Source organism: Amphiura filiformis, chromosome 5 (assembly GCF_039555335.1).
Source record: "Amphiura filiformis chromosome 5, Afil_fr2py, whole genome shotgun sequence".
Lineage (NCBI taxonomy): Eukaryota > Metazoa > Echinodermata > Ophiuroidea > Amphilepidida > Amphiuridae > Amphiura > Amphiura filiformis.
The window spans coordinates 7029830-7056794 of NC_092632.1; the positions used below are offsets into that span (position 1 = coordinate 7029830).

The 26965-nt window shown below is 38.1% G+C and overlaps 1 protein-coding gene across 1 annotated transcript in view; it reads right to left on the reverse strand.

The window, feature by feature from the left end:
- Nucleotides 1-26965, reverse strand: part of LOC140151760 (uncharacterized) — a 59243-nt gene that overhangs the window by 24584 nt on the left and 7694 nt on the right. The window contains 13 exon segments of the mRNA XM_072174097.1: nt 8-79; nt 1439-1552; nt 3233-3887; nt 6147-6245; nt 7101-7325; nt 8543-8640; nt 9808-9905; nt 9908-10471; nt 12670-13639; nt 13779-14374; nt 14464-15393; nt 17023-17202; nt 17825-17854. Of these exon segments, the coding sequence (XP_072030198.1) occupies nt 8-79; nt 1439-1552; nt 3233-3887; nt 6147-6245; nt 7101-7325; nt 8543-8640; nt 9808-9905; nt 9908-10471; nt 12670-13639; nt 13779-14374; nt 14464-15393; nt 17023-17202; nt 17825-17854 (4631 nt within the window).

Genomic DNA, 26965 nt, shown 5'->3' on the forward strand with positions numbered 1-26965 from the left:
TACATACCTCTCATCCATATCAGAGGGCCCCTCATAGCCAAATTGGTCTTGATATGTGCCAACCTCATCTTGAGAAAACCTTGTCACCACAGGAATGAATGGATGGATGGGAATACAAATATGGAGAATAGAAATGAAATGCAAACAAATTTCACAAGTGCTGATTTTACAAAGCTGTTTTCAAACTCCAAATTCATCTGAGATGGGATATCATTAAACCCAATTCATCAAGCATGCAAATAATTTCACACTCATAACATAGATGCAGAATACACTTGGGTGGCATAAAATTCACGTCATTGATACTTTGCCAATAAACAAACATTTTATGCAGACACTTGATTCTATGCGGTATTTCAATTGAAAGCAAAATATTAGGACATGACAAGTGAATATTGAAGTGATCACAGACAAACTAATACACACAAGAACACAAGACTGTGGATTAGGCAGAGCATTTAGGCAGGCCTACTTGGAGGCAACTAGCAACATCATGCAGAAGACGTCATCTTACAGTGGCTACACAAAGACACATCAGAAATATTAACTGATGGTAATGGACACAGAACATGATTATGTGTTGAGATAAATACCAAGGTATATTTTGATATCCACATGCAACAAGTGAGCAGAAAGGGACTGGTTCTATATACAACACCAGATACAATTAACAAGAATGATACAGGGCAAGTTTCAACTTGTAAACCCGAGATGTCGTAAATTCCTTAAATAATAAATAACAAATACTACACGCAAATACAAACACAGAATGAAAAAAGACATTATACATGCTGTCTATGGGCTTGAAATTAAAGAAAGTCTACAAAGGACAAGTGGATAAAGTAAGAGAAGCATACTAGAATTTACAGTGTAATTTCTATAATGAACTCATATTTTTTTCAAAAAGTACTCAAGCAAAAAGAATAACAGCAAGGGGAATAAAAACTATGATTAATTAAATTACTCAAGAAGTATGGGAGAACACATTTCATACGGACATGTCATAGGGTGAATTGGTCCTTCAGGTCCGTGCTACCACATTTGCACCTACAGGTAACATATTTGGACAAGAAAATTGGTGTATCCTACAACAACAGATCATGGAATCCAGCTCATAAAATCCTCATGGTAATATATACACCAAGAATTAACTAAGTATCACTGCAAGGTGCATGCAATGCAAGAAAACAATGCAATGGGAAGGTTTGTGGAAAGAAAACAGTAGGAAACAAACTGGAATTTAGAGTCGCTAACACAATCCTTTCAGATAATCTTGCCGAAGAAGAGTAGTTGCATAAATATGGAGGTGGGGTGGACTGAATTGATTATTGTAAACATTTGGAATCTCATTGGTCAATTCCAATTAGTCACACCATTATGCTGATAACCATGTCTGCATCGGCAAGAGTGAAATTTTTGCGCAAGTGATATGACCTACCCTTGATCCCTCTCAATGTCATCATCATCATCATCCTCATCATCGTGACCATATGGTGCTACTAGACCATGTGGTTCACGTTCGTGACTATCTTGATCATGAGGGTGTGATAGGCTTCAAGTAGATGGACACACAGACACAGATGGAAAAGATTGATTGATTGATAGATAGATAGATGGAAAATATGTCCAGTTAACATTACAATATTGTCAGAGTTTAGTCAAACTGAATTGTTATAGTAATGGTTATATGGTTGTTATAGTAACTCTTCTTAACAACACTGTACATACCGCATCATGTTTAAATTTGACAAAACCCTGACAACATGCTTGTGTACAGTTCATTATAACTCTTATAGACCTTTTTCCCAGACGTCATCAATCAATTGATATTGGTTCCAGCATTTGAGTCATCCAAACCCTAACTCAAATACCACCCCAGCGCACAATCTACTTTGCGTGACGCTACACGTTGTGCGCGAAATTGCCAGCTTGCAGTACGCATTTATTTCGTCATGCCATAATAAGTAAAAAAATTGTAAAACAAAAGATTGATTTTCAAATAGCATCGCTGTATTTCCGTATCTTTTGTATTTCGTAGTATCAAAACAAGGTGAAACAATTAATTTAAACAATTATTTTGTTGAAGCTGAAGTGAAAAATGACAAAACCGCTCGGGAGAAAATATGCTATGCAGTATTTAGTGTTTTCACATCGCGGGCATGTGGGAATGCATGTGTTGTTTGTTTACACTAAGACCCCAATATCGATTAAGTGACGTCACAGGAAAATGGTCTATACCCAGTGCAGTACAAATCTAGTGCATAAAGACACACAAAATGTATACACAGAATAATCTCCACAAACTGACTTAGTTTGGCATGATCATTTTCAAACTATTGGCAAAAACTGTACTAGCCTGCACAGACATGTAAATATAGGGTCCGTTCCCCCTAAATACTTTTTAAAATAAATCGAAAACTATTTGACAAAATGCAACCGTGTAAAAAGGTATGGGTAGCTGTATTTGTTTTACACATATGGACCAAATTATAGCGTCACACATCATTGTGTTCAGTCACAATGGTTCATTATGTAAAAAAGAGACCGTTTTAAACAGTGTTAAAGTGGCATCTGAGTCCATAGGGGTCAGCTCTCAAACAATACAGTAGGCCAGGTCTATTCATGTGTTTGTTAAAGAAAACCTGACTGCTATGGACTCAGGTGCCACTTTTAAAACGGTCTCTTTTCTTACACAATTAACCATTGTGACTGAACGCAATGACGTGTGACACTATAAATTGGTCCACATGTGTAAAACAAATAGGGCTATATACATATCTTTTTACATTTTTACATTTTGTAAAATATTTTTTGACTTATTCTAAAAAGTATTAGGAGGGGAACTTAAAAGTTGTGGACCGTATAGAAGTAATTTTTGATCTGCTATTTGCCAAACTGCTTATGTAACAAAATTATTTGACAAGTTTGATATCTCACGTAATGTGACAACATTTTGGATTGCAATCAGCTTTAGAATATGGAATGTAAAAGAAGAGGCTGTGTTTGACACCATTACTTTCCACTTTGACTATTTTTGGGCATAGTATACCCATGTAGTCTTGATCTTCCTGATATACACGAAAAGTTACATTTGATGTCAAAATTAAATCATTTTTAGAGAGACAAAAAGGCTTTGGTGTAAGTGAAAATGATGTGATCAAGCCATTACAATGAAAAGAATGAATCCCAGATATCAAAGAACAACAACTTTCTATTATGCTTGAATTCCTACCTTTGGTCTCTTTGTCCAGGCCCAAAATTATCCTGTTCTCTCCCAAACTGGTCTTGTTGCTGGTATGGGTCACTCTTGTCCACAGGCCTAATCCCAGTACCATCCCACTCTTCTCTCTCTTCTTCATCAGGGAAATTTGTGCTGATTTCCTCTTCTTCCACATCAGGTTGATCTTGATGCGGATCCATGCCTTGTCCTGTAGGCCTCTCGTGATATGGCTCCCTTCCCATTCCTGGTCCAGCAGCGCCTCCACGACCTGGTCCAGCAGCGCCTCCACGACCTGGTCCAGCAGCACCTCCACGGCCTCTGTTGAAGTCCTGCCCTCTGTCAAACTCGCTATCTCTGTTGTAGTAGTCATAGTCCTCTGGACGGTTTTGATCCCCAAATGGACGGTTTCTATCATCATATGAACGATCCCAATCCCCATCTGGTCTGTCGCGATTGAAGTCTCTGTCAGGATTGAAATCTCTTTCGCGATTGAAATCTCTTTCGCGATTGAAATCTCTATCGCGATTGAAATCTCGGTCACGATTGTCTGTGTCGCGATTGAAATCTCCGCCACGATTGAAATCTCTATCATCTCTATCACGATTGAATGGAATGTCACGATGTTCTCTACCAGCTGCCGGATCATCTTCTCGTTTACCTTGAAACTCTGCAAAAGTAAGAATAACAGATAATAGACCATATTCCTAGCGGCACCTCAATGCACTAACCAAAAAGGTACTAATTTGCCCAGATTTGTCAGGTTTATGCATCAGGTTGAAACTTGTGCACAGAAATTAGCATCCCTGGAATTACCTGTGCGTATACCAGGCTTAAGGTTAGCCGAGAGTTTTTCATGTGCTTGATTTCAGAGGGCGTAAGTTCATAACAGAAACAGCCATGCAGAAAATGAACAAGCGTGCATCGGGACGTAGGCCTACTTACAATAGAATATCGATCCACGGTCAAGACATGAAAATGCTATGAAACTTGGCTTAGCTCGTGCCCGGAGCTCGGATGCCGGGGTGGCACAAGCCGTTTCGCAATTTTCACAAGGATTTTATCAATTTTAAAATTGATTGTGGGCACTTCGTCAAGCTACGCCCTGGAAAATGTGTTGATTTTGAATTTATAGCCTTGATATCTTTGATGAAATCAATGCTGCTATTCCCCTGATTACAATGTAAGGGTAGGCAACAACAACAATATCAAAAAGCAATTATTTGTAAATCGAATTTGGGATGAAAATCAACTATGAATTATATAAAGTGAAAAACAATCAATCACGATTTACTGCAGTCAGCGAATCAATCAAATAAAACTAAAAAGAAAGGAGCAAGAAAGAATAAAGAAATAGTGAAAAAGAGAAAGAAAGAGAGAGAAAGAAAATGAACGAAAAAGAAAGAAAGAAAGAAAGAAAGAAAGAAATGGAATAAAAGGAAGGGAGAAAGAAAAGAGGAAAGAAAGGAAGTAAAAATGAGAAAAGAGAAGAAAAAAAGAAAATTCAGCCACACGGAGACTCGAACCCACGAAAATAGTTCATATTAGATTCACAGTCCAACGCTCTATCCACTAGGCCATATATCACCTCACGCAATTGTCTGTTCTCAAAGCGGATGATATTTCTATAATTGGATGCAATTATATGATTACAATCGCGTCCGCATTATGGCTCTTAGAATAAACACGCATGTCGGCGCTGAAATTTTGAACGAACTGATGGAGGAAAACCTCGTTTTTTTGCAAAACTAGCTTCAATTTGGAGTGAAAATCAAATGGAATAGCAATTGGCAGAATGTTGAGAAATAATGTAGGTATTCAGATGTCTAAATTAACGTCTCAGTAATCAAGATATCGATAATTTCACAAACCAGCTTTTGCTCAAGCAAATTCTCCAAAAATTTCCTCCAAAACGGGCTTTTAAAATTTAATCGGTACTGTATTTGGTTCTTCCCCATGGCAACATTATTTCTTTGATCGATTTGTAATACAATACTGAAAAAGAAGAAAACAATCGCCGGTGTGGATTTATACGGAGCGCACATTTGAAAAAAACCTCATGGAACGTGTTTTTGATCTTGTGAACATGGTGGGTAAAAATGCTTTAAACGAAGGATTTTCAAATTTATTCTAATAATTTGTATATAACACACACAAAAATGTTAAGCTACATCCAATGCACCAACATTTCACTCGCTGCGATATCTGATTACTGAGAAAACTCTGTTTTAGAGAACAACTTTATACGTCTTTTATACGTTTTTTATACGTCTCTTTGTGTAACCTTAAGGCCTGTGCAACAATTATCTATTTATTACATTTGGCAAAAAGCACAGGCAATACCCAATTATGAGCCCAGGGGATGGGTAAATTTGAGGGAGGAAATTTTAGCAAGCCAAAATGGGTGGGGGAACTGGGGGGATATTCAGATTTGTAAGTACAGTTGATAAACCAATAAATCAATTATCCAATGATATCAATATCGCCAATATCACTTTCTGAGTGTAATCTATATATATAAAATATACTGACAACTGGAAAGAAAAAGAGCAAGGTACACCAACCTGACGTGAGAAACAAGTAAATACAGACTAGACGGTATGCAGAGGGGGAAAAAAAACAACAAATGTAGGCATAGAAGTAGGTAAAGTTTGATTACCAATTCCAAGGCCCACAGAAGAGTTAAAGATGCAAACACAACAGGGATCAATAGTGCAATAGAAAATCACTGTGCAAATAAGCAGACTTTCCTGACACTTCTGTGGGCTCTGGAATTGGACATTTTTGGCAATCAAACTTAGTCTTTATTTCACTTGTTTCCCCACATCAAGTTGGTGTACCTGGCTCTTTTTCTTTTGAATAAATCAATACTGATTATCAATACTGAGTGGCCGATATATCCATTTTTTTTTTTTCAATTTCTTATTACCTTTTTCAATATGTTCCCGATATAAACGATCACCTTCTGCTATTTCTTCCTCTTGTGCTCTTGAGCCTGCAGCGCCCATTCTTCCAGTAACCCCAGCATCTTTTGAAACAAAGTTGATTATCGTAAGTTTTTTAAACAACAGCTACATTGTGGGAATCAAATGAGTCTTTGAGAGTGAGATTCAAATGTTTCACACATTTTTTTAGCAATATCAAATGTTAGGTTTATGCAAAAATATATTTTGATTTCTTCCCCCACAAAATGTTAGTTGTCACTATCAGATATATGCCATTTTAATTTTCAGCCAAACTTATGACAAAATTGTCAGCAAATCATTATTTCATTCCAGAAGACTACATGATGAATGTGTGTATCAGTCAGTCGATCAGCTTAAGGTAATACACTATTTTAAAGTGTTGCGATTTGGTAGTTCACAACATCTTGCGAATGGTAATGAGCTTTGGCAAAAATTGCATTGCTCATTTCCTTGAAAGCGTGTAGAAGAATTCAAATATCACAGAAATGATTCATAACTCATTAACAACAATAAATTAAGCAAGTTTTCAAATTATATAATTTGTAGAATGAACCTTTGCAAAACATCAAGGTGTTATTTGTCAATAATTTATTGATCTAGAGAATGAAAATCGATTTTTTTTTGGTTGCTTCGACCAACAACTCCTCGTCTACCCTTAATGTGTTATGAACACCTAGATTCACATACACAACGGGACATTTCAGCCATACACAAGTAGTATTTTGATCAAATGAATTCAATCTCGATATCCTGAGATATTATTAAAAATCTCATATAACAAATAGAGCACCCAAGGCCATGATTTTTGCACGGTGTTTTAGTTTATTACAATTGTGTAACAATCATTACAAACAAGACTTGCACTGGGTAATCAAATTCTCCCCAAGCAGCGGGCATTTACAAGAATTTCTCATTACCTCTCCCAAGCCGTTCCCGATATAAACGATCACCTTCTGTCAGTCGTGGATCTGCAGCATCTTTTCTTTCAGTAGCCACAGCATCTTTTGAACTACCAGCAACATCTGCCACAACTTCTTGTAAATACTCCCCTCCCTGCATCTCCTTTCCAACAGGAAGAGACTGGCCATGACCATAATCTATGCTCTCAATCTTCTTAGCTTCACTCAATGCAGCTGGTTCAGCTGTAAGCACACAACAAACAACAATACTTTGACCAGAAGAAAATACAGCACATTTTAAAGTTTTGCATTTATGCAATGATAAATATAGGAGTTTCAACCCCAGGTGGACAACATGTAGCTGTAATGAGCTGATACTTCTGTTAAACTAAATATAAGAATAAATTTAGCTACCTGGTAGTTGCATCTTGTGGTACACACAGCTCACTTTGAGACCTTCAGGTCTGAGGTTTAATTAAACCCAGGTATATTTTTTAAACATTATTATCAGTCTACTTCCAATTTCTTTCTTCTTTTTCTCTCTCACAAGTAAGGTACAAGCATTTGTAACAATCTTGCTCTACGAAGAAGATAATTACATGCGATTTTCACTGAAGAATGCAGACTGGATGTACACTAGACACCATGCCTGATAATTCAAGATGGCACATTTTCCATACCATAATAATGTTAGACCAGGGGTTCTCAATTAATTTGTTTCTAGAGCCAAATTATGTTGAACAATAATGCTGAAGGGCCCAAAGAAAATCAATAGAGCGTAGCGTCTTAGTGGGTTGCCTTATGGCCCCTGGCGGGGGTCCAGGGGGCAGAGCCTCCTGGAAGCTGTGAGGTTTAACCTATTTTTAACACAAATTTTGCATGAAAAAACATAGGTACAAGAAGTCATATATATTTTTTTTATTATTATTTTAATTTTTTTTTTAAATCAGTGCCCGGCCGCGGTCCACTTTTAAGGGTGCCGCAGGCCGGATTTGGCCCGCGGGCCACCCTTTGAGAAGGCCTGTATTAGACAATAAGTTTGGACTCTCTTTGTCTAACCTTGTTGATTATATACTGTCTAAGTGGCTACTTTCATGTACATCATTTTGTGTGATGTCCACCAAACTCTATTCGCAAAATTCATGACAATAAAACTCTCAAAAATTACCACTTTTTGTAATTATAGGAACACATCAGATTAGAACACATTATTAGAACATCCATTGCCATCAAAATAATAGATCTAGTTGATAGGAAATGATTAGTGGATGCACTTGTGTGTCGAGCAAAATCGCTCGGGGAGTTGATATTTTTTCAACTCGCAAAGGTGACATTGTTTTTGCCTTACCGATTTTAATCGATTGTTAGCCTCAATGCTCTGAAAATGAAAATAAACAGCATAAAATTTGAGTATAAATTCAGCTTAAGAGAGTTTTGTTGTGTTGACATAATCTACTCACCCTTACTCTGTGACCCACTGCTATAATCAAACACCATTCTTCCCCCTTCCATTCTGCCTCCCTCTGGCTCCTCATAAGATCTACTACCATAATCTCGCCTGGGGGGATAGAAACAATCATAACATAATTATCAAGGGTCACAACTCATAAAGATCAACTTTTCCAAATTGATCAAAAATGAACTTATCAATACAAAATTCTCAACTATTATAATTTTACATTTTCATTTTACAAAAAATATTGTGAAGTAAAAACATTGTGTAGCATCATATTGTTTCCTCATGGCCTTGACACTGCAAACAGAATCTCATATTATACCAATTTTTTATATATTGCTGTGTAACAAATATGAAGTGGGGATGGAACAGATTTTTCACAGATGGGATGAGACCCTTCCTTCCACCACCATCCCATGCAACATCAGTTGATACTGATTCAAGGTACATACATATAATAGAGGTTATGCATGACGTATCATATCGTAAATATAGCGGACTACTCAAAGGCATTCAACAAAAGTATGACTGCAATCTACCGCGACAGGTATCACACACATAACAAATGCACTACGATCAAAAAGGTTGATGACAACATTTGATTGAATGAACTGCACTGCGCCATAATTACGGTGAAGGACACCGGTTCAAATCCTTTGTTTGGAGCCAATCAATAATTTCACACACAACCTCTATAAATGTTGATTTCTTCAGGTATGTTTAAAGTACCTACACTGTGTGAATAGTGTACACTTAAAATCAACAAATTGTGTAAAAGTGACAGAGTGTATTGGACATGCCTGGAAATCATTTAGTTCCTTGCAGAGAAATTCAGGTGTTTGGAGGAAAATATTGCTTCCCTGAATTATGAAATGCAAATAAAATTGCTGCAATATATCTTCCAGGCCAATCAATATTTTCTAAGCCTGTGTTTGGGTTAATAACACTTAATTTGACAGGGAGACAAATTTGAAACAAACACTATTAAGCAATTGTTGTCAAATGCAGGCATACTTCAGCTTCGTCAGACCCAAAATTATGTTTCAAATAACCTTCAAGTATCCCAAGTATGGCATAAGCTAGAAAACTTCGAAATATAAATGCACTTACCAATGTGAAACATCAATTGAAAGTAGCTGCAGAACCTGACTGCATCCCCCAACATCACCTGCATACATGCAGGTTCGAATGTTTTAAAATATTTTTCATTTTGCGCAATGCATCAAAAATACACTACTTGGAAGTCTTTGAGCTCAAATATACTCTTACCTTTCCCTTTCTCTGTATAATCTCTCCCTTTCTGTCATCTCCTCTGGGCGTTTCCTCCTGTCAGCCTCAGCACCCCTATACCTGTCATCAGCCCTGTATCTATCCTCCATACGTAACTTATCTGCTGCTTCTCTATCTCGGTAGTAACTGTCGCCGCGTAAAGCTCCCTCCCTACGATAGTAATCATCCCTGTATCGGTCGTCATAACGCCGGTCTCTTGGATCATCACGGGTCTATCGTATGGATCACGGGATCTATCGTATGGATCCCGGGGTCTGTCATATGGATCTCGTAGCCTACTGTATCGAGGATCGTCCCGCAATCTGCGATCATCCCTTAGTCTATCTGCTAGTGGGTCATCTAGTCTCCTATCAAGTAGAGGGTCTCTTAAGGGATCGGCACGCAGACGTTCAGTTCTAAGACGTTCTTCAAGTCTTAGTTTTTCTTCCACTGCATACCTAGCCAGTAGTCGATCCCTTTCAATTCTCTCTCTTTCTAAACTTTCCAAGCGTTCGCCAGCTAACTTATCACGAAGGAGATCCTCTTCCCTTCGTAGTCTTGCAAGGTCTTTAGCTATTGAGTTTGGTGCATCATCCTTTCCTTGAGTGGTTTCTTTTGCCTCCCTTGTTTTAGATCTCGATCGTGACCTTGATGACCGCCGATCCTAGAAAAAAAGCAATCACTTCCATTAGGGGAAAAAAAAAAAAAACATTCTTCAGGTCTGACCAACTCAGATTTGTAATTTGTATTGGGGGATTTTTTATATATGATATTAATAACAGCCATTCTTTGGCCAAGTGGATTTATTTTGACTGCATTTTTTTGAAAAATATTCAGAATTTTTTTTAAATACTTTCTGAGTTTTTGATTTTTAATGTCATTTTGCTTCTTCTAGGAAAAAGGAACAAAAATTGACCAACCGACCCTAATTGAGAACTCCATCTGTCGCTTTAGCTAATAATATTTAAGGAATCAACAATACTGCCATAGAACTGAATTACACACAACAATCCACACCAACATACACTAACTATAATATACCATTTCCTACCCTCAGTGCGCATTTAATTGGGCGCAGCCCAAAATCCCTAGTGTTTGCTCAATGGATACATTCCTTCACTGGTACAAGCTTGTATAAATGAATGTGATAGAGTCAATCAAACAACAATCAATACTACTGTGACTTAATCATGATTGGACAGGGCACCTGTCCTATCAAACTGATTCAATGCTTGTAAAAATAGGTTTGTTTCCTGTACGTAGGTAGCCTGAAAACACACAAGTCAGAATGTATGGTAATATATGCCTAAAATCACAAATATTTATTGTGAAATCAGTTTCTTTTGATATGTACTCCTCATTCCACAAAAATACAGCACTAATTTTTGGGATTACAAAAATATTATTAAGTTCTGCCAAATGAAACATGAAAGTTCAATCCTAATCATTTATTTAGTACTTACTGGAGATAAAAGATATGGTTCATTATTTTAGTAATTTCTTGAAAAAAGAACCAATGATCAAGCCACAAAAATCAAAGACTTGGAAAAAGACAAAGCATTCAAAATAACAAGTATAGAACACTTGACATGTGACGTCATTGCAGTATGCGCACAAATTATGGCAATTTCCATTGTTCTTTGCCCTGCAGTGTGCGTACGCATCAAAGTTTGGTCAGGGCATGTGCATTTTAAAACGCCACCACATTTCATATAGAACAAGAAAGCCATTGAACAGTGTAGCATATCGATAGACCAGTCCCTCGCCTTTGTTGATAAGCAATGATGTCAAGTGGTCTATATGATGAAATTTTCACTTTTTTGTGTTACTTTATAATAACTGATTGGTTATAAGAATGAAATATGTCTTTTCCAAAAATTAGAATGCATACATTGAAATTAGACTTTGTACAAGCCTTTAAACTTGATTGTCACAGCATGTAAATAAACACCCATGTTTTTGGCCCTTAATTCATTAATTAGGCCAAATAGTAAAATTTAACTTTTATTGCCAGTAAGAACTAAATGAATAATTAGGATTGAGCTGGGTTTCATTCCACAAAAGTTGATATTTTTTTAATCTAAAAGAATAGTGCTGTATTTGCGCAGTAGTGATTTCATAATGCTTGTGAATAAAATATATGAGAAAAAAAATATTTTGGAAAACAATGTCATAATTTTGCTTGAAAATAAAAAATTTAATGATTTTTCAAAATAAGGTAACTAAATGACAAAAAGGTGCCAGATAGGTTGTCCGAAGATATGAGACAATTGGTTTCTTAATTTTCAGCTTATTTTACAAGTTGACCTCAAATGACCAATGCTGTTTTCTTGGCATTTTAAACTGTGTAGATGTCGAGAGAAAACAAGATCCTGAAAACATATTAATGGTTGTAATCCCCTATTTGACCTCAATTGACCTTTGAACTTAGTGGGTGACCTTGAACACCATTAATTTGCCAGCGAAGCGTTACATGTAATCCGGTTATCACTATGTCAACTGGATCACGCTTTTGAATTCTGCACCATAATCGAAATGATCGCAACTCAAAGACTATGGCATGTGCTATCAATTCCAAAAGGTGCGTGATCCAGTTACCAGGGAGTTCTGTAACCACTTCGCTGGCGAATACATGAAGGTACCCATAATCCAGCTATGACCCAAGTTTGGTTAAACTCTTCATATGCTTCATGAGACCAATTTTACATTAATTGTTGACGGACAAAACACAGACAGACATCCCGACACACGACTTGTGATGCCATAAGTTCTTTTCCTTCGGAGGACCTAAAAATGAAATGTGAGCAGCCTACAGAAAACCAACTGTTTTTTGGCCTTAAAAGATAAATACTATTAACATACCTTGTCTTTCTTGGCAGATTCATATGGTCGTCCATATCTGTCAAGCTTCACTTCTGTCTTTGATGCGTCCACATTCACCCACCCTCGGTCTGTCCTCTTGGCTCTACTACTCTCTCTGGACCTTGATCTTGATCTCTTTCTGGATCTTTCCCTGGATCTTTCTCTAGATCTTGCTCTTGACCTATCCCTAGATCTGGATCTCGCTTTGGATCTATCCCGGGATCTTGATCTTTTACTGCTATGATCTCTTGAACGCTCCTTTGATCTTGGTCTCGATCTATCTTTAGACCGCTCTCTTGATCTAGGTCTTGTTTTTTCCTTTGATTTTGATCGTGACCTTGACCTAGATGTTCCTCTTCCTCGATATTTTCTCGTACTGCTGTTTCTACCAAATCTTTCAGAAGGACTACTTTCACGTTTTATCCTCCCAAATTTGTCTACTTCTTTCTTTGCAAATGGGCTCTCTTTAGCAGCTGTTAATTTCTTTTTGACTGCTTCAGCAGCATCTGATTTCTCACCATCAGTTTTTGCTTCCTTGGGTTCCTTCTCCTCATCTTTAGTCTCATCTGATGACTTCTCATCACCTTTGGTGTCAATATGTTTTGTTGCCGGTTTAACCTCCTCTATTATTATCACATCATCTTCATCGGATTTCTTGTCGGTCTCTTTACTTGATTCCTCTTTATCATCAGCCTTCTTTTCCTTATCACTGGCATTGTCCTGTGTCTTCTCAGCAGCTTCCTTGGCGTCACTTTTTTTACCCTCTTTATTGGCTTCTGTTAAAGTTGAACTCTTTGTGGTGGCGTCTGTTGTGCTCTTTTCGGAGCCTTCTTTAGATTTTTCCTCACTAGTTTTTGTTTCTAGGGCTATAGTTAAGTGCTTGGGAGGTTGCTTTGGTTTGGGATATCCTTTTTTTTTTTGCAGCCTGAGGTTTTGGACTTTCTTTTTTTTTGTCAGTGGTTTGTTCAGGCTGCTGAGTTATGTGTTTAGGAGGTTGTTTTGGTTTTGGATATCCTTTACCAATACTAGGAGCTGGTTTGCTTTCTTCTTTCTTTGGCTGAGAAACTGAGGAATGACTGGGCTTAGGAGGCTGAACTGGCTTGGGATACCCCTTTGGCTTTGGTTTTTCAGTCTGATTTGATGTTCGCTGCTTGTCAGACATTTCTTGCATCCTTTGCAACTTCTGAAGTTGCTCCTGTTGTTGTCGTAGCATCTGGAGTTGTTCTGCGGCATTCGGTGGAGGTTTACTACTTGAGGGATGTGGAGGGGAAGTTCCAGGAGGAACAATATCCATTGGATCTGGAGATTGATCACGTGAAGGACTTATTCCAGGTGGAGGGGTTACTGACGAGCGATTGTTATTTGGCATATCTGGTCTCCCTCCAGGGCCACCAAATTGCATAGGGCTGCTGCCTGCTCCTGCTGGTCCTAACATTCCTCTATCAACTGGATGGCCACCTGGGCCACCTGGTCTAAAAGGACCTCTGTCATTCAAAGGCCCATCTGGTCCACCCCTGAAGGGACCTCTCTCTCCAGGTGGGTCATCGAACCGCACTGCAGGACTCTCAAACACTCGACCAGGTGGACCAACAAATCTTCCTGGTGGACCATCAAACCTTCCAGATGGCCTATCTAAACGTTCTGGTGGAGCATCCAAGCGGCCTGGTGGAACATCTAAACGGCCTGGTGGAATATCTAAGCCGCCCTGGTGGAACATCTAGTCGTCCTGGTGGAACATCTAACCGCCTAGGGGACCATCAAATCTACCCCTATCCATATCCATGTTTCTCATATTCCCTGGCTATTTCTATCAGGGCCCATTCCACCTGGTCCACCACGACCCATTTCATTTGGCCCCCCTCTACCAAAACCAACACCACCTGGCATGTCTGGTCCACCCATCCTACCTGGCCCATCAGGCCCTCTCATTCCAGGTCTTATTCCTCCATTGGATGCCATACCTCTTGGACCACCCATTCCATGAACCATCCTATCCTCTTCCAAGAACTGTCCACCAGGTCCTGGTGGACCATCAGGAGGACCTCTAAATCTTTCTAACTGTCTGCCAGGTCCTGCTGGACCGTCAGGAGGACCTCTAAATCTCTCTAACTGTCCGCCAGGTGCTGCTGGACCATCAGAAGGACCTCTAAATCTCTCTATATTTCCAGGTCCATCTGGTCTAAATTGAGCATCTCCAGGCCCTGGGAATCTATTTCCTCCTGCAGGTCGTGGACCTCGCATGACCATACCACGAGGGCCACCAACCATTGGTCCACGAGGCCCCATATCTAATCCACGAGGTCCCATTTCTGGCCCACGGGGCCCCATTTCTAGTCCACGAGGCCCCATTCCTGGCCCACGAGGTCCCATATCTGGTCCACGAGGTCCCATACTTGGCCCACGAGGGCCCATATTGGGATTGAGTCCAGGTCGTATTGCTCCTGGGTGTGGACCCCTGGGGCCCATATTTCCAATACTGGCAGGTGGACCTGGGGGCATTCCCCCAGCCTGCTGTTTCTCTTCTTGCTCGCGTTCCTTGATTTGGGATTCAATCTCAACCAAAGCGTTCTTCATTTGTGTCTGCCACTGTTGCCACTGGTCTTGATAGCGTTTGAATTGTTCTTTGTCAGGATGCTTGCTATGTTCTTCTCGCCATGCATTGAATTGGGTTTCCCAGTCTACCAACTGCTTAACAAAACCGTCTCGTTTCTCATGAAGCTCTTTCTGCAAATGATATCAATAACACATAATTGTTGGTTAAGAAAGCATAGGCTTAAATGAACATTATCGTACCATCAGCACACATCAAGTTTGTCAATTTAAATCTTCCTTCGGAGATACTGTTTTTATAGAAACTAGCGGGATACCCGCGCTTCGCGCGGGTCCCCGCTAGATGAGTAAATGGGAGCGTTCACTATAACAGGAAAAATTACTGAACAGGTAGAATCATTGAAAAGGTACATTTTATTTATCTAAATCTGTCTCTTCTAACATTTTCTTTTTTAGTTTCCCTGCTTAGCTTGTGATTTTCCGTTTCCATGTTATTTATTTATTTAACCCAGTTCCCATTATTTTCTAAATCTGTTCTTTCTTACATTTCCTTTTAGCATCTTTTTTTTATTTGCTGCTTGTGATTTCCCTTCCATGTTTTTTATTTAATTCTGTTCTCATTATTTTAGCTTCTTTTTTTTTTTACATTTCCTGAATAGTTTCTTTCCTTCTTTGTTTCGTTCCCGTTTCATTTAGTTACTTAAACCCGTTAATTGGTCTAATTACTCGTACCTTTTTGTCTTCATTTTAATTTAATTTTTCTTTATAGTACCGCTTCATCCCGTGACCCGTCCATGTACCTTTTTGTCCTTTATTTTTCCTTCTTTCCGTATTATCATGTCCACTGGTCTCTGGCTCGCAAATCGTGGTGGCTCTGCGCCGCTTTACTCGCGCATTGGCGTAATGCGATTACGCACGCCGACGCCGACGCGCTGCCGCCGGCCCAGCTGCAGTGACGCGTAGGCTGGTAACCGATTTTCACAACAAAAACCCTGTTTTTACCCATATTTTCACTGTTTTTGCAGCCAATTCTTGACCGCTTTCAACCAAATTTTCAGATTACCGTCTCGGTATATTCCTCGATCTCCCGTATGAATTTGGCGACATTTGGATCGAAACTGACGGAGCCTTTATACACATAGATAGATAGATAGATAGATAGATAGATACAACATTCCCCTATTTATAGTAAGATGTCTTTACAAAAAACAAAACAAAAATAAAATAAATAAATATATAAAATAGTTTGCAACATGTTATATTTCTCGTATTCTTGATAATCATGTTCATCATTTGACTTTGTAATTTGCTGTACTATTTTGAAGATCTAGATAAAACACAGATGTGTAAATTTAAAATTTAAGTGGAAATATTCTGATTGGCCTGATTGAGTCACAGGTTCAAATTCAGGCATTTCATTGGCTGATTAAGTGCAATACTATGGGAAAAACCAAACGATCGATGAACTACTATTTACATACCGGTAACTAGTTTTATTTCATGGCTAAGTGACACCACCCTCCCCATCTGTAATGACACTTGGTGTCAAATAACATTGATGGTTTATTTACGAACGTTGAACTTGAAGAAACATAATCAACTTTTTTACCACCTCCTTAATGAAACTATTTGCATAGACGTCATCGATCTTTTGGTTGTTTCCTAATTAAGGTGCACAAGTGTGATGTCTGTAATCTTCAGCCGAGAGAATTCTAACAAAGAGCATGACAGGTTAACACGAGATAACATTGACCCTATTATAAAGAGTGGTAGCCCCTTGCAACAATCAATGAATTGACTTACAAGTGATGTGTTACTTTCCTCCGACTTCTTTTTCTCCTGCCAATGTTGCATTTTCTCCTGGTATTCTATCATCTGTGCATTGTATTGATGATATTGGTTCTGCATGAGCTGCTGATACTGAGCTGCTTGGCTCTGCAAAGTGGCAATCTTCATCATCTCTTGTTGCTGTGGTGGTGCCGGCTGGTTGGAATAAAAGATAAAAAGTGTTAGCTTCAAAAATAGAATGGTTTATATCTAACAAGCATCTGCGTAGCTAGAAGAAAAATATTAAGTTAGATATTACCTTTGATGATGAGCCAGTTATACCAACTTGATGTGGGGAACATCTTATATATTACAGCAAATAATGACACTACTTTAACAATCAAATTATTATCAGCACAGACCAAAAATAAGAGTGCCCAACCTGCATGTTGTTCAGAGAATATACCGGGCTGGACTAGGATGTTGAAATGGTGTTCCTACAATGTACTATATATGAAAATCTTTGTTTAAAGGACATTTGTGGCAAGCCAGTTGCCAAGTTAATTTAGTTAGTTAACATGTACTAAGAGAGTGTTTGGACTTTTAAACTTATGTCCTTCAACATAGATTTTCATATGTATGGAAATACCTTGCACGATCTGTAGTACAAGTTTACATAAACAAGTTAAAGTTTAGATAAATAACTCGTATCTCTCTTCAAGACTTGTACTTATGTTACATTCACAATGCTTACAATATACAGTGAATATGCTTGAATACAAAACGATATGATGCATTACAAGCATATTAAATAGTTAAGAAACAAACTCATAAATACCCTGGGTCCTGTTGAACGTACCACTGCAGACTTTAATACAAGTGACATGAAAGAAAAAGAAGGAAAATCATGTAATATACTCTTGAGATTTCTCAACGGTTGTGTTTTTGGGAAGCTGTGGAATTTTTACACTCTATGATACAGGGTCGACGATTTAAAAAAAAATGTTTGTATGATGATATTACGCTGGCGGGTGAGCAATGAGCATCATTAATTGATCTCGTACACTGGTTACACTGACTGCTCATATCCATAATTACCACACTTGAGTCCTGTTTATCAGGGACAGTCTGTGCGCTAGCTCGACAACGAGAGGTCTGGGGCACAGTGTCATTGCCCCAAAATCTTAATGGTAGAAATCGCCATGATGGTACATTGTAGGCCGAATCCATTTGTTCTTCAACAGCCACGCATGGCCATTTTGTTCCGACCTGTGTAATAGTTTTGAAACATATAATGGGCCTCGGGACATCCGACTAAGGCTATTGACAATACAGAAGCCTGGTGACTAACCTCTGTAGCAGGGTTCACAGTTTGCTCTCAAATAACCGGGTCCACTTTTTTATGCTGGACCCATTCAGATCCCATTTAGTTGAAATTTGCGGGTCCCAAATTGATTTTTGTGCGTCCAACTTGTACTTATGTACGAAACTTCAGAAACACCCGGAAATGTATTTTCAGTACTGGCGCAAATGATGAATATTAAAGTATGCCGAATTCGGAACCAAAAACTTACCAAAGTTGAGTCAAATTACTGGGTAAAAAACGACTTGCCGCGATCTGCCGACTTTCTCATAAAGAACTACAATTACTACCTAATAACATGCACTACTTTAATCATCTAATTATTTGGTTATTCTGTTATATTGGCTCGGTTGAAATATACTACCGCAAAAAAGGGGTTTTCACGATGTCACCAGGAATTGACACTGTTTTGTTGACATTATTATTGTAACATAATATTTGCACAATCCGAAAAAAAAATCGCAAGTCAACCTCTTCCACAGTTCCCCTCGTATCACTGATCAAATATCTGTGCATGAAATAGCGATGAGGTGTGTATCATGTTGCAGCGATTTTTGTAATTGTATGTACCGTATTCGTTCCAATAAGCGCCCATGCCCTAATAAGCGCCCACCCAGCGACTTTGCAACAAACACAATATGAAATTATTAACCGCCCATCCAATGTTGTCAAAATACTTCCAGTAAGCTTACCTGTCGAATGATTTTACATGCATGCATGAGGGAAATTGAGCATCGAAAGTATCCAAAATGTTCACCAAAATTAAATTATGACGCTATTTCATAGTGTGCAGATGTAGATATTAAAAATACTTCACAATAACCACCTTTTTATATGGCCAAGTTTGAGCTAATTCTGTTTCAAATTCGTATTTTTTGCCGGCGCGGCAGCGGCCATCTTTATAGTGCGCCCTCAAAACAATTTTGTCAATATAATATTAAATTAAGACACATATGAGGATGAGGGTGCACTAACTGAGAGTAACTAAATACTTTCAGACGGTGATTGATGACTAAAAAACCAGGTAAAAAATAAGCGCCCACCCAAAATGACTTTGTTAAGCGCCCTGGGCGCTTATTGGAATGAATACGGTAATATGAAAATTTGTTTTAAAATGTGCTGTGAGCCGATTGAACTGGGTTATCGCACAATGACGATCTATGATGATATTTTCTACATGTAGTTCATGGCTGGGATTTTTCCGGGTCCAAGCACAGCCTGCTGGACCCATTCAGGTTACATAATCTTACTTTTTCCGGGTCCAGTGAGTTCAAAAAGCGTCCTGGACGAGAAAACGCGATAAACTGTGAACCCTGCTTTGTAGTTGTCGGAGCCTGGTATGTCATCTCATTTAGACTGTCTCCACCAGTGCACTATAGTACCGTGTTATGTTCTGTGACCCGAGTGTTTTCTAATGAGGGCAGCCGTTTTTTTGTCCTGCGCCATATAAAATGCGCCATATGCTAGGATCATTCATGGTTAACTTACTAAACTTTTTAGTTAGTCAACCATGAATGATCCTAGCATATAGCCGTAAAATCGAAAAAACAAATAACTTAAAATTGTTTCTTTTTTTTACAATTTCTGAAATTCTTCGAAAACTTGGGGGTGGGACTTAACTCAAAGATGGGACTATACTCGCGTCAGTACAATATAGGTATATATATTAAATTTAAAAAAATTTAAATTCATTTTTTTTTTTTAAATTTAATTTGTACCGCACAGCATAAACAAAAACAAATAGATTGACTTTACTCGAAAATTAACTATGCAACTGTGCTTGTGGCAAGGCAAAATAATATTGATGAGCGACACCTTTTCTCCCGAGCAGTGCTCGTACGTCTCCAGCACTCTTAAATTTAACACAAAACAAAGAAACAAAGTAGAAATTACCTGTAAGCTTAACAAGCTTAAAACATTGTTTTAAAATCACAAATTGCACGTACGGTATGTAGAAAGATCAGTGCCCAGCTCGGTCTGCATAAATTATTTTAATTTAATCATTGGCAGCTTTCCGATCGTGCATGAGTTGGACTCGGAAAAAATTTCATGCATGGCGGTTAGCCCCGAAGATGGACTATTTCCAGAGGGATGACGCCATGAACCATTTTTTCGTCATTTTTTTGGAAATTAACTGTGAATGGTTCTAATAATCCTAGCACTAGAATAGGTCCAGTGGTTCCAAAGTTGCCGAAAACTTTGACATTTTTTTTTTAAGTTTGAAGGTGATCGGTTATTGCGTTGGAGCTGGACAGTGGATTAATGAATTTGCTTCCGCCCGGACAGCCAAACAAAGAAACAAACAACCAGGCAACCATTTGGATGATAACATAAGCCCTACATATGTGTGGGGGCCAAAAATAAAGGAAAACTTACTGAAAAAATATCGAATTTGGGTTCAAGTGTCTCATTTTAGTTGTCATCGAAAAAAATCATGGTTAGTTTGATACTGCTCACCCGAGTACATCCACCTTTGCACTGATACAAGGGGGGGGGGATAATGATATAATATTGGATGGTTGAGCATGATACCATAATATATCGGATGAGTCCTAAAAATATCGGATGAGCCAACGGCGAGTTCGATATTTGTATGACGAATCCGATATGTTATGGTATCATGCGAAATAAGCCATCCAATATTATCATTATTAGGTTTTCTTAACTCCTAATAACTCTGAAAACATAATGTGTTTGATCGGGCACCCTTTAACATGCATGTTTAAAGAACTACCCCCACCCCAGCAAAATGTTCTTGAGTAGGCTCCCTTTGGAGCACACTGGCTATCACATGCTCCTTATTACAACAATCATAATTTTTTTTTATTAATTTTTAAAAACTAGATAAAAATATCTAGGAGCCAAAAATCAGGCTTTTTTATGATTTTTTTGTGAAAATTCAGCATTTTTTACCATTGTTGGTGCAAATTTCTCGAAGTTGGTCGAAATTTTAAAAAATGAAAAAACGGCTAATAGATATTTTTATCTAGTTTTTAAAAATTAATAAAAAAAAACAATTTTGGCCCAAGAATATTTTTGGTAGGATGTACAAAAAGAAGTGGGCCAAAAACAGTATTTTAGATTTTGGGCCAAAAAATTAGCATTTTGGCCCAAATTTGACCTCACAAATGAACTTATCAAGTCTTTGCCATTCCATGTATAGTTTTATATACTTTAGACAAACAATTTAGCAATTATGAGGCCCGAAAGTTTCCATAATTCCAGGGTTCAGACCAACCTTAAAGTCTTCGTGATCCTAGCAATCCTCTTTTTATGACATTTTTCAGTAGATATCCACGAAAAAAGCTTCTTCCCAAAATTTCAGTTGATTCAGATTTTGCGTTTGAGAGTTATGCATGATTAGGCCTAGACCCTCCCTCGGGTCCATGGAGAATGACTGGTAATGTAGATTATATAACAGTAAATAAACCTGCTACATGGACCCTCCCAATCTGTAGGCAAGCTGCCTTCCAGATTCCACACCACCAAATCACACCACCAAGGTAAATGGCTGGTAAACAAATTAGTGTTTTTATTGTGAGAACTGCCACCAGGGTTGATTTTCCTGTGTAAGTAAGATCATCGAAAAGGCTGTTCATAAACATGTTTATACATTTCTCAGTAACCACAATTTGATTAACCAACATCAGTCAGGTTTTCGTCCATTACATTCAACAGAGACGGCGCTAACTGAAATGACAGATTACTGGTTGAGCAATATGAATTCAGGTAAAATGACTGGCGTAGCCTTTGTTGATTTGCGTAAGGCGTTTGATACAGTCAATCATGATATGTTGTTGAATAAAGTACATGAAATGGGCGCAACTGACCACACAGTTAAATGGTTTTGTTCTTATTTACATGATAGAACACAACGAGTGTCTTTTAAGGGAGCTTTATCAAATGAACTTCCTGTAAATTCAGGTGTTCCTCAAGGTAGCATACTTGGGCCACTATTATTCATCATTTTTATTAATAGCATATGTAAAGTAATTGAGCATGGTTATATTTCAATGTATGCTGATGATACCACACTGTCTGTTAGTGGGGATGATGCTCGTGATATTGCAAGTAAATTAAGGTGTGATCTTGAAAAGACAAAAATCATGCTAGTTGGTACTAGCATGCAAATGATTTTTCTGTTAGAATTGATGGTAATGATCTTGAATGTGTTGATAATTTTAAATGCTTGGGTGTTGTAATTGATAATCAATTAAAATGGCATAAGCAAGTTAATAATGTTGTTTGAAATGTTTTTTGTAAACTTGCTTTGTTACGTCGTGTTAAGCCATATCTTAATGTTGATACTTTAAATGTTCTTTATAAAAGTATAGTTCAACCTCACTTTGATTATTGTAGCTTAGCATGGTATGGTCGTTTTAAAGAAGATTGTCATAGGCTTGATGTAATACAAAAGCGATGTGCGCGTGTGATCTTAGGTGTTAATTACTACACTCCATCTAAAATATATGTTTCAAGAGCTAAGGTGGTCACGGCTATCAGATCGTAATGATTATTTCAAAGCTCTAATGATTTATAAATGTCTTAATGGTCTTGCTCCACAGTATTTAAATAATATGTTCAATTATGTGCGTGACAATCACGATCGTGTTACGAGGCAAGCTGCAGCTGATTTGCTAGCTCTTCCACCCACTGTTCATGGTACTGACATTGAGTCTTTTAAATTTTCGTTCAGCTATAGTGTCGTTAAGTTGTGGAATAATATTGACCCGCCTACTAGAAATGCTGTTAATGTTCAGTCGTTTAAAGACAATGTATAAAAGTAGCCATCTGAAGTAGATTGCATATTCGCATGATTTGATGTTTTTAAAAGTTGTATATACCTATGATTATATGAAATTACGTGCCATAATTGTTTGTTTTATCTAAATGTGTTTTTATGTATAATTTCTATATTTTATATGAGTGTCTTTTAATATTGTTGTAACTTAATTGTATATTGCAGGGCCCCGGTTAGAACAGCTTTAAGCTGATTCGGGCATACCCTGGGTAAAGATAATAAATAATAATAATAATAATAATAATGGAAAAAAGTTAGAAAAGAAGGCTGATGTGCCTATTTTTTGTGATAGCTGTACTTTGTGGATGGTTTTCTCATTATCTAAGCATGAAAAGATTACATTTGTCTCAATTCTGAAATTTGAGGCACGTTTTCTGTTCTTCACCAGATGACGTCACTACAATGTGCACATAGAATCAGTGTGCTGTAAGATTGACAGGATGTACATAGTTTTCGACGTGTCACTGCGAAAAATCAAGCTGCTTACCAACCCAATATTTGTTGGTTAATAGAAGATATCATAAACATTAGGTAAAATGATGTTCTTAATGAACCAGGGAGGTTTAACAATGAGAAAACGACCAATTCCTCCATAGCTTTTAACACATAAATGAACAGCAACTCTATTTTGTGGGAATTCACTTTTACCGATCCTGGGTCAGACGAGTTTTATATCACGTCCGTGGTCTCACTGTCTTGCCGTTTGTGTAAGCTGCTACTTAGCCTGACCAATCAATGTAGACCTCAGCAAGCAAGGCGATATTTGAAATGGGTTTTCATTGATAGCAGGGTCTTAGGCAGGATTTGAAAGTTTGGGTGCGTAAATTCAAAAAACTGGGTGCGTAAAATTAAGATCTGTGAAATTGTGTACAAAGTATAGGCCATGTGGGACGGGGGGGGGGGGGTATTTGGGTGTGTAAAACACTCCCTACACGGTTGGCTGCCGAAGCCATTGATTGATAGTCTTTAGATTTTGTTGGATCTGAGTTTGTCTTATGGAAAATTGTATAGTTGAATTTGACTGTGTTCATTTTATATATTTTTGCAAACTTTGAGATTTTTGCTTTATATTGCCTGTAAGTTGTTGCTCACATTTGATTTTGTTGAGTACCGTATCCCCTGTACACAGACTGTCAACAATTCATGCAGGTCAGTTATCAATCTATTTAATTTTGTATTTATTTGTGTGTTTTCGTATATGAATTATTTTATGTAACAGGAAAGGAAAGCACTCTGTGTTTGGACTTACAAACTGTCTATTTTTCTTTCCTGAATTACCATTTTCTTACTTATATGTAGTATTTTTACTATTACCGTATATTGTTTGTATTGTGGTAATTCAAATAAATATTATTATTATTATTATTAAGAGCCAGTCTCCCTAATTATGTACCGGTACATAAATAAGGGGGGTTGTGATACAAAAAAAAATAGTATTTTCTCTCAAAAATAATTTTGGTACATGTACATATTAACACCAACAACACACATGTACAATATGAGCGTGCACAGCGCCCTCAACGTTCAGCTTAAAAAAATTCTTGAAATTTCTGAGCCTTACTTGCAAATGGTAAACTTTGAAGCTGCATAACATAGTGCGCCATCATTATCCCAACCTGCATTTTGCATTTTTTTGAAGTACTAAAATAATGGTTACATTACAAAAACCAAGAAAAACAGTTGGGATCTTGATGGCGCACAAAATCAGCAAATCCAATGATTTGATGAAAAGCGCCCTCATGCAAACTTCAAAGCATCATAACGGGCTGCGCCATCAAGATCCCAAGTCCGAACAAGTTTGAAATTTAACTCAATGGTAAGTTTCATTTTTCAGCAAAAAGTTTTTGGGATAGGTCAAAATTTCCTATTTTCGCACATTTTACATGCCTGTATTAGTGCGTGCCAACGTCACCCGACTCTCAGTCTCCGGATAGCATTTCATCAAAGAAGAGGTAATTCTCTGCAAGTACTGAAAAAATTAGCTTGGGATCTCTTGATCTTCATATTTTTCTGATTTTTTGAAAATGGGACTTAGCCTCATTGTGGATGTCAATAATTGCCCTTGTTTTTCTCATTACCGTAACCACTCGGGTATTGAAGCCCACGGGGGTGACCCCCCTAGACACTGGCAGATTTCACTTCAAAAATGGGGGTGGGCTTATAACCGGGGAAGGGCTAGTGCTGGAATTTTAAAATAAGAACAATTATCCCTCATCTGATTATGCCCAATGTACCAGTAATTTCTATCTTTTATGTCAATTTCTTAAAATTGTAAGTGTGGAATGTTAATTATCAACTGATATGTTTTTAATTTGTTCTTAAATACGAGAGCAAAGCATTGACTTGGCCAAAATTTAGTACTGGGCTTATACCTGAGTGCACCCTTGTTCCCAGAATGTTTTAAAAATAGGGGGTGGGCTTATAGCCGAAGGTGGGCTTATACCCGGGTTAGGGCCGGGTGGTTACGGTAATGACACGTAGCACAATGTGGGCTTTTTACTGCATCACAAAAAGATGCTCCAACAAGATCCCAATTTTATTTTTCATCGTCTAGCTTCTTTGGCAACTGGTAGACAAAAAAAAGTAACGGCTACTTGGGATCAAGTGGGCACACTAATATAAAAGTGGTGAAAGGTCAAGCTTTGTGCCAAATTGACCCATACAATGTATAATTTGCCTATGTGCAGCACAAAAGTGGAACTTTGACCCTCAATAAAAATGTGCGCCAACATGATCCCATCTTATTTTTTGGATGATTGGCTGAAGGGGCTTATGTATAACTGATTGCAAGTAAAAACTAGATGGACCGTGGTTCTAGGATGTCGACCGTGATGCCTCCACCGAAGGGACAAATGTGGCACTCAAAAGTTTCAAGCCTCAAGGGCAGACTGAATTTGACATCAGATTACCCCTGGATGACTCGGCTGGAGCAATTACCTGGCTGATGGTGACTGGCCCCACCAAGTTTTATGCCCATACGACAGTTTTTACTAATTTGACCTCAGATGACCCCTGGTGACCCCAAAAGTTGGCTCTATATTATTGACTGTTCCCACCAAGTTTCCTGCCCATTCGCCACTTGCACGGTTCCGCCATTATGCACTATGTGCGGGGAGAGCCTCGAACTGGCAGCATACATGAATGGGAATTGAACCAGTCATATAACATTCTGTGTAAGGTTACGTAATTCTTCCTTTCATGTATGCTGCCAGTTCGAGGCTCTCCCGCATATAGTGCATAATGGCGGAACCGTGCAAGTGGCTGAATCGACAGTTTGTACTAATTTGACCTCAGATGATCCCTTTTTCAAATTTTTGATATACGAGGGGGTATCAAAAAGTTTTAGAAATCGCACAGAAGTAAAAGAGCTATATCAATGAAATTTTGTCAGTGCAATCACTGATCCTTATGTACACTATGGTGCAAAAATGGTCTCATAAGTATGTTTACTTTTTTTTACAGGAGCTAGATGTCACTACCTGCCTATGTAACCGCATAACCAGCAAAATGGAGAAAATTGAGGAATGTAGTATGATTAAGTTCCATTTTAAGGGTTACAGTGCCCAGAAAATCTGTGATGAAATAAAATTCCTTTTCCAAAGAGTGACAGAGACATATCACAATCACCACCGAAGATAACTTTCATTTCATCATCAATTTTCTAGGCACTGCAACCCTTTAAAAGCAGGATCTTAATAATGCTGCTTGCCTCAATTTTCCCAATCTTGCAGTTTATGCGCAGTAACTGGGGCAGCGGGTTATTGGCATCTAGTGCCACCTGTAAAAAAAGTAAACATAGCTATGAGACCATTTTT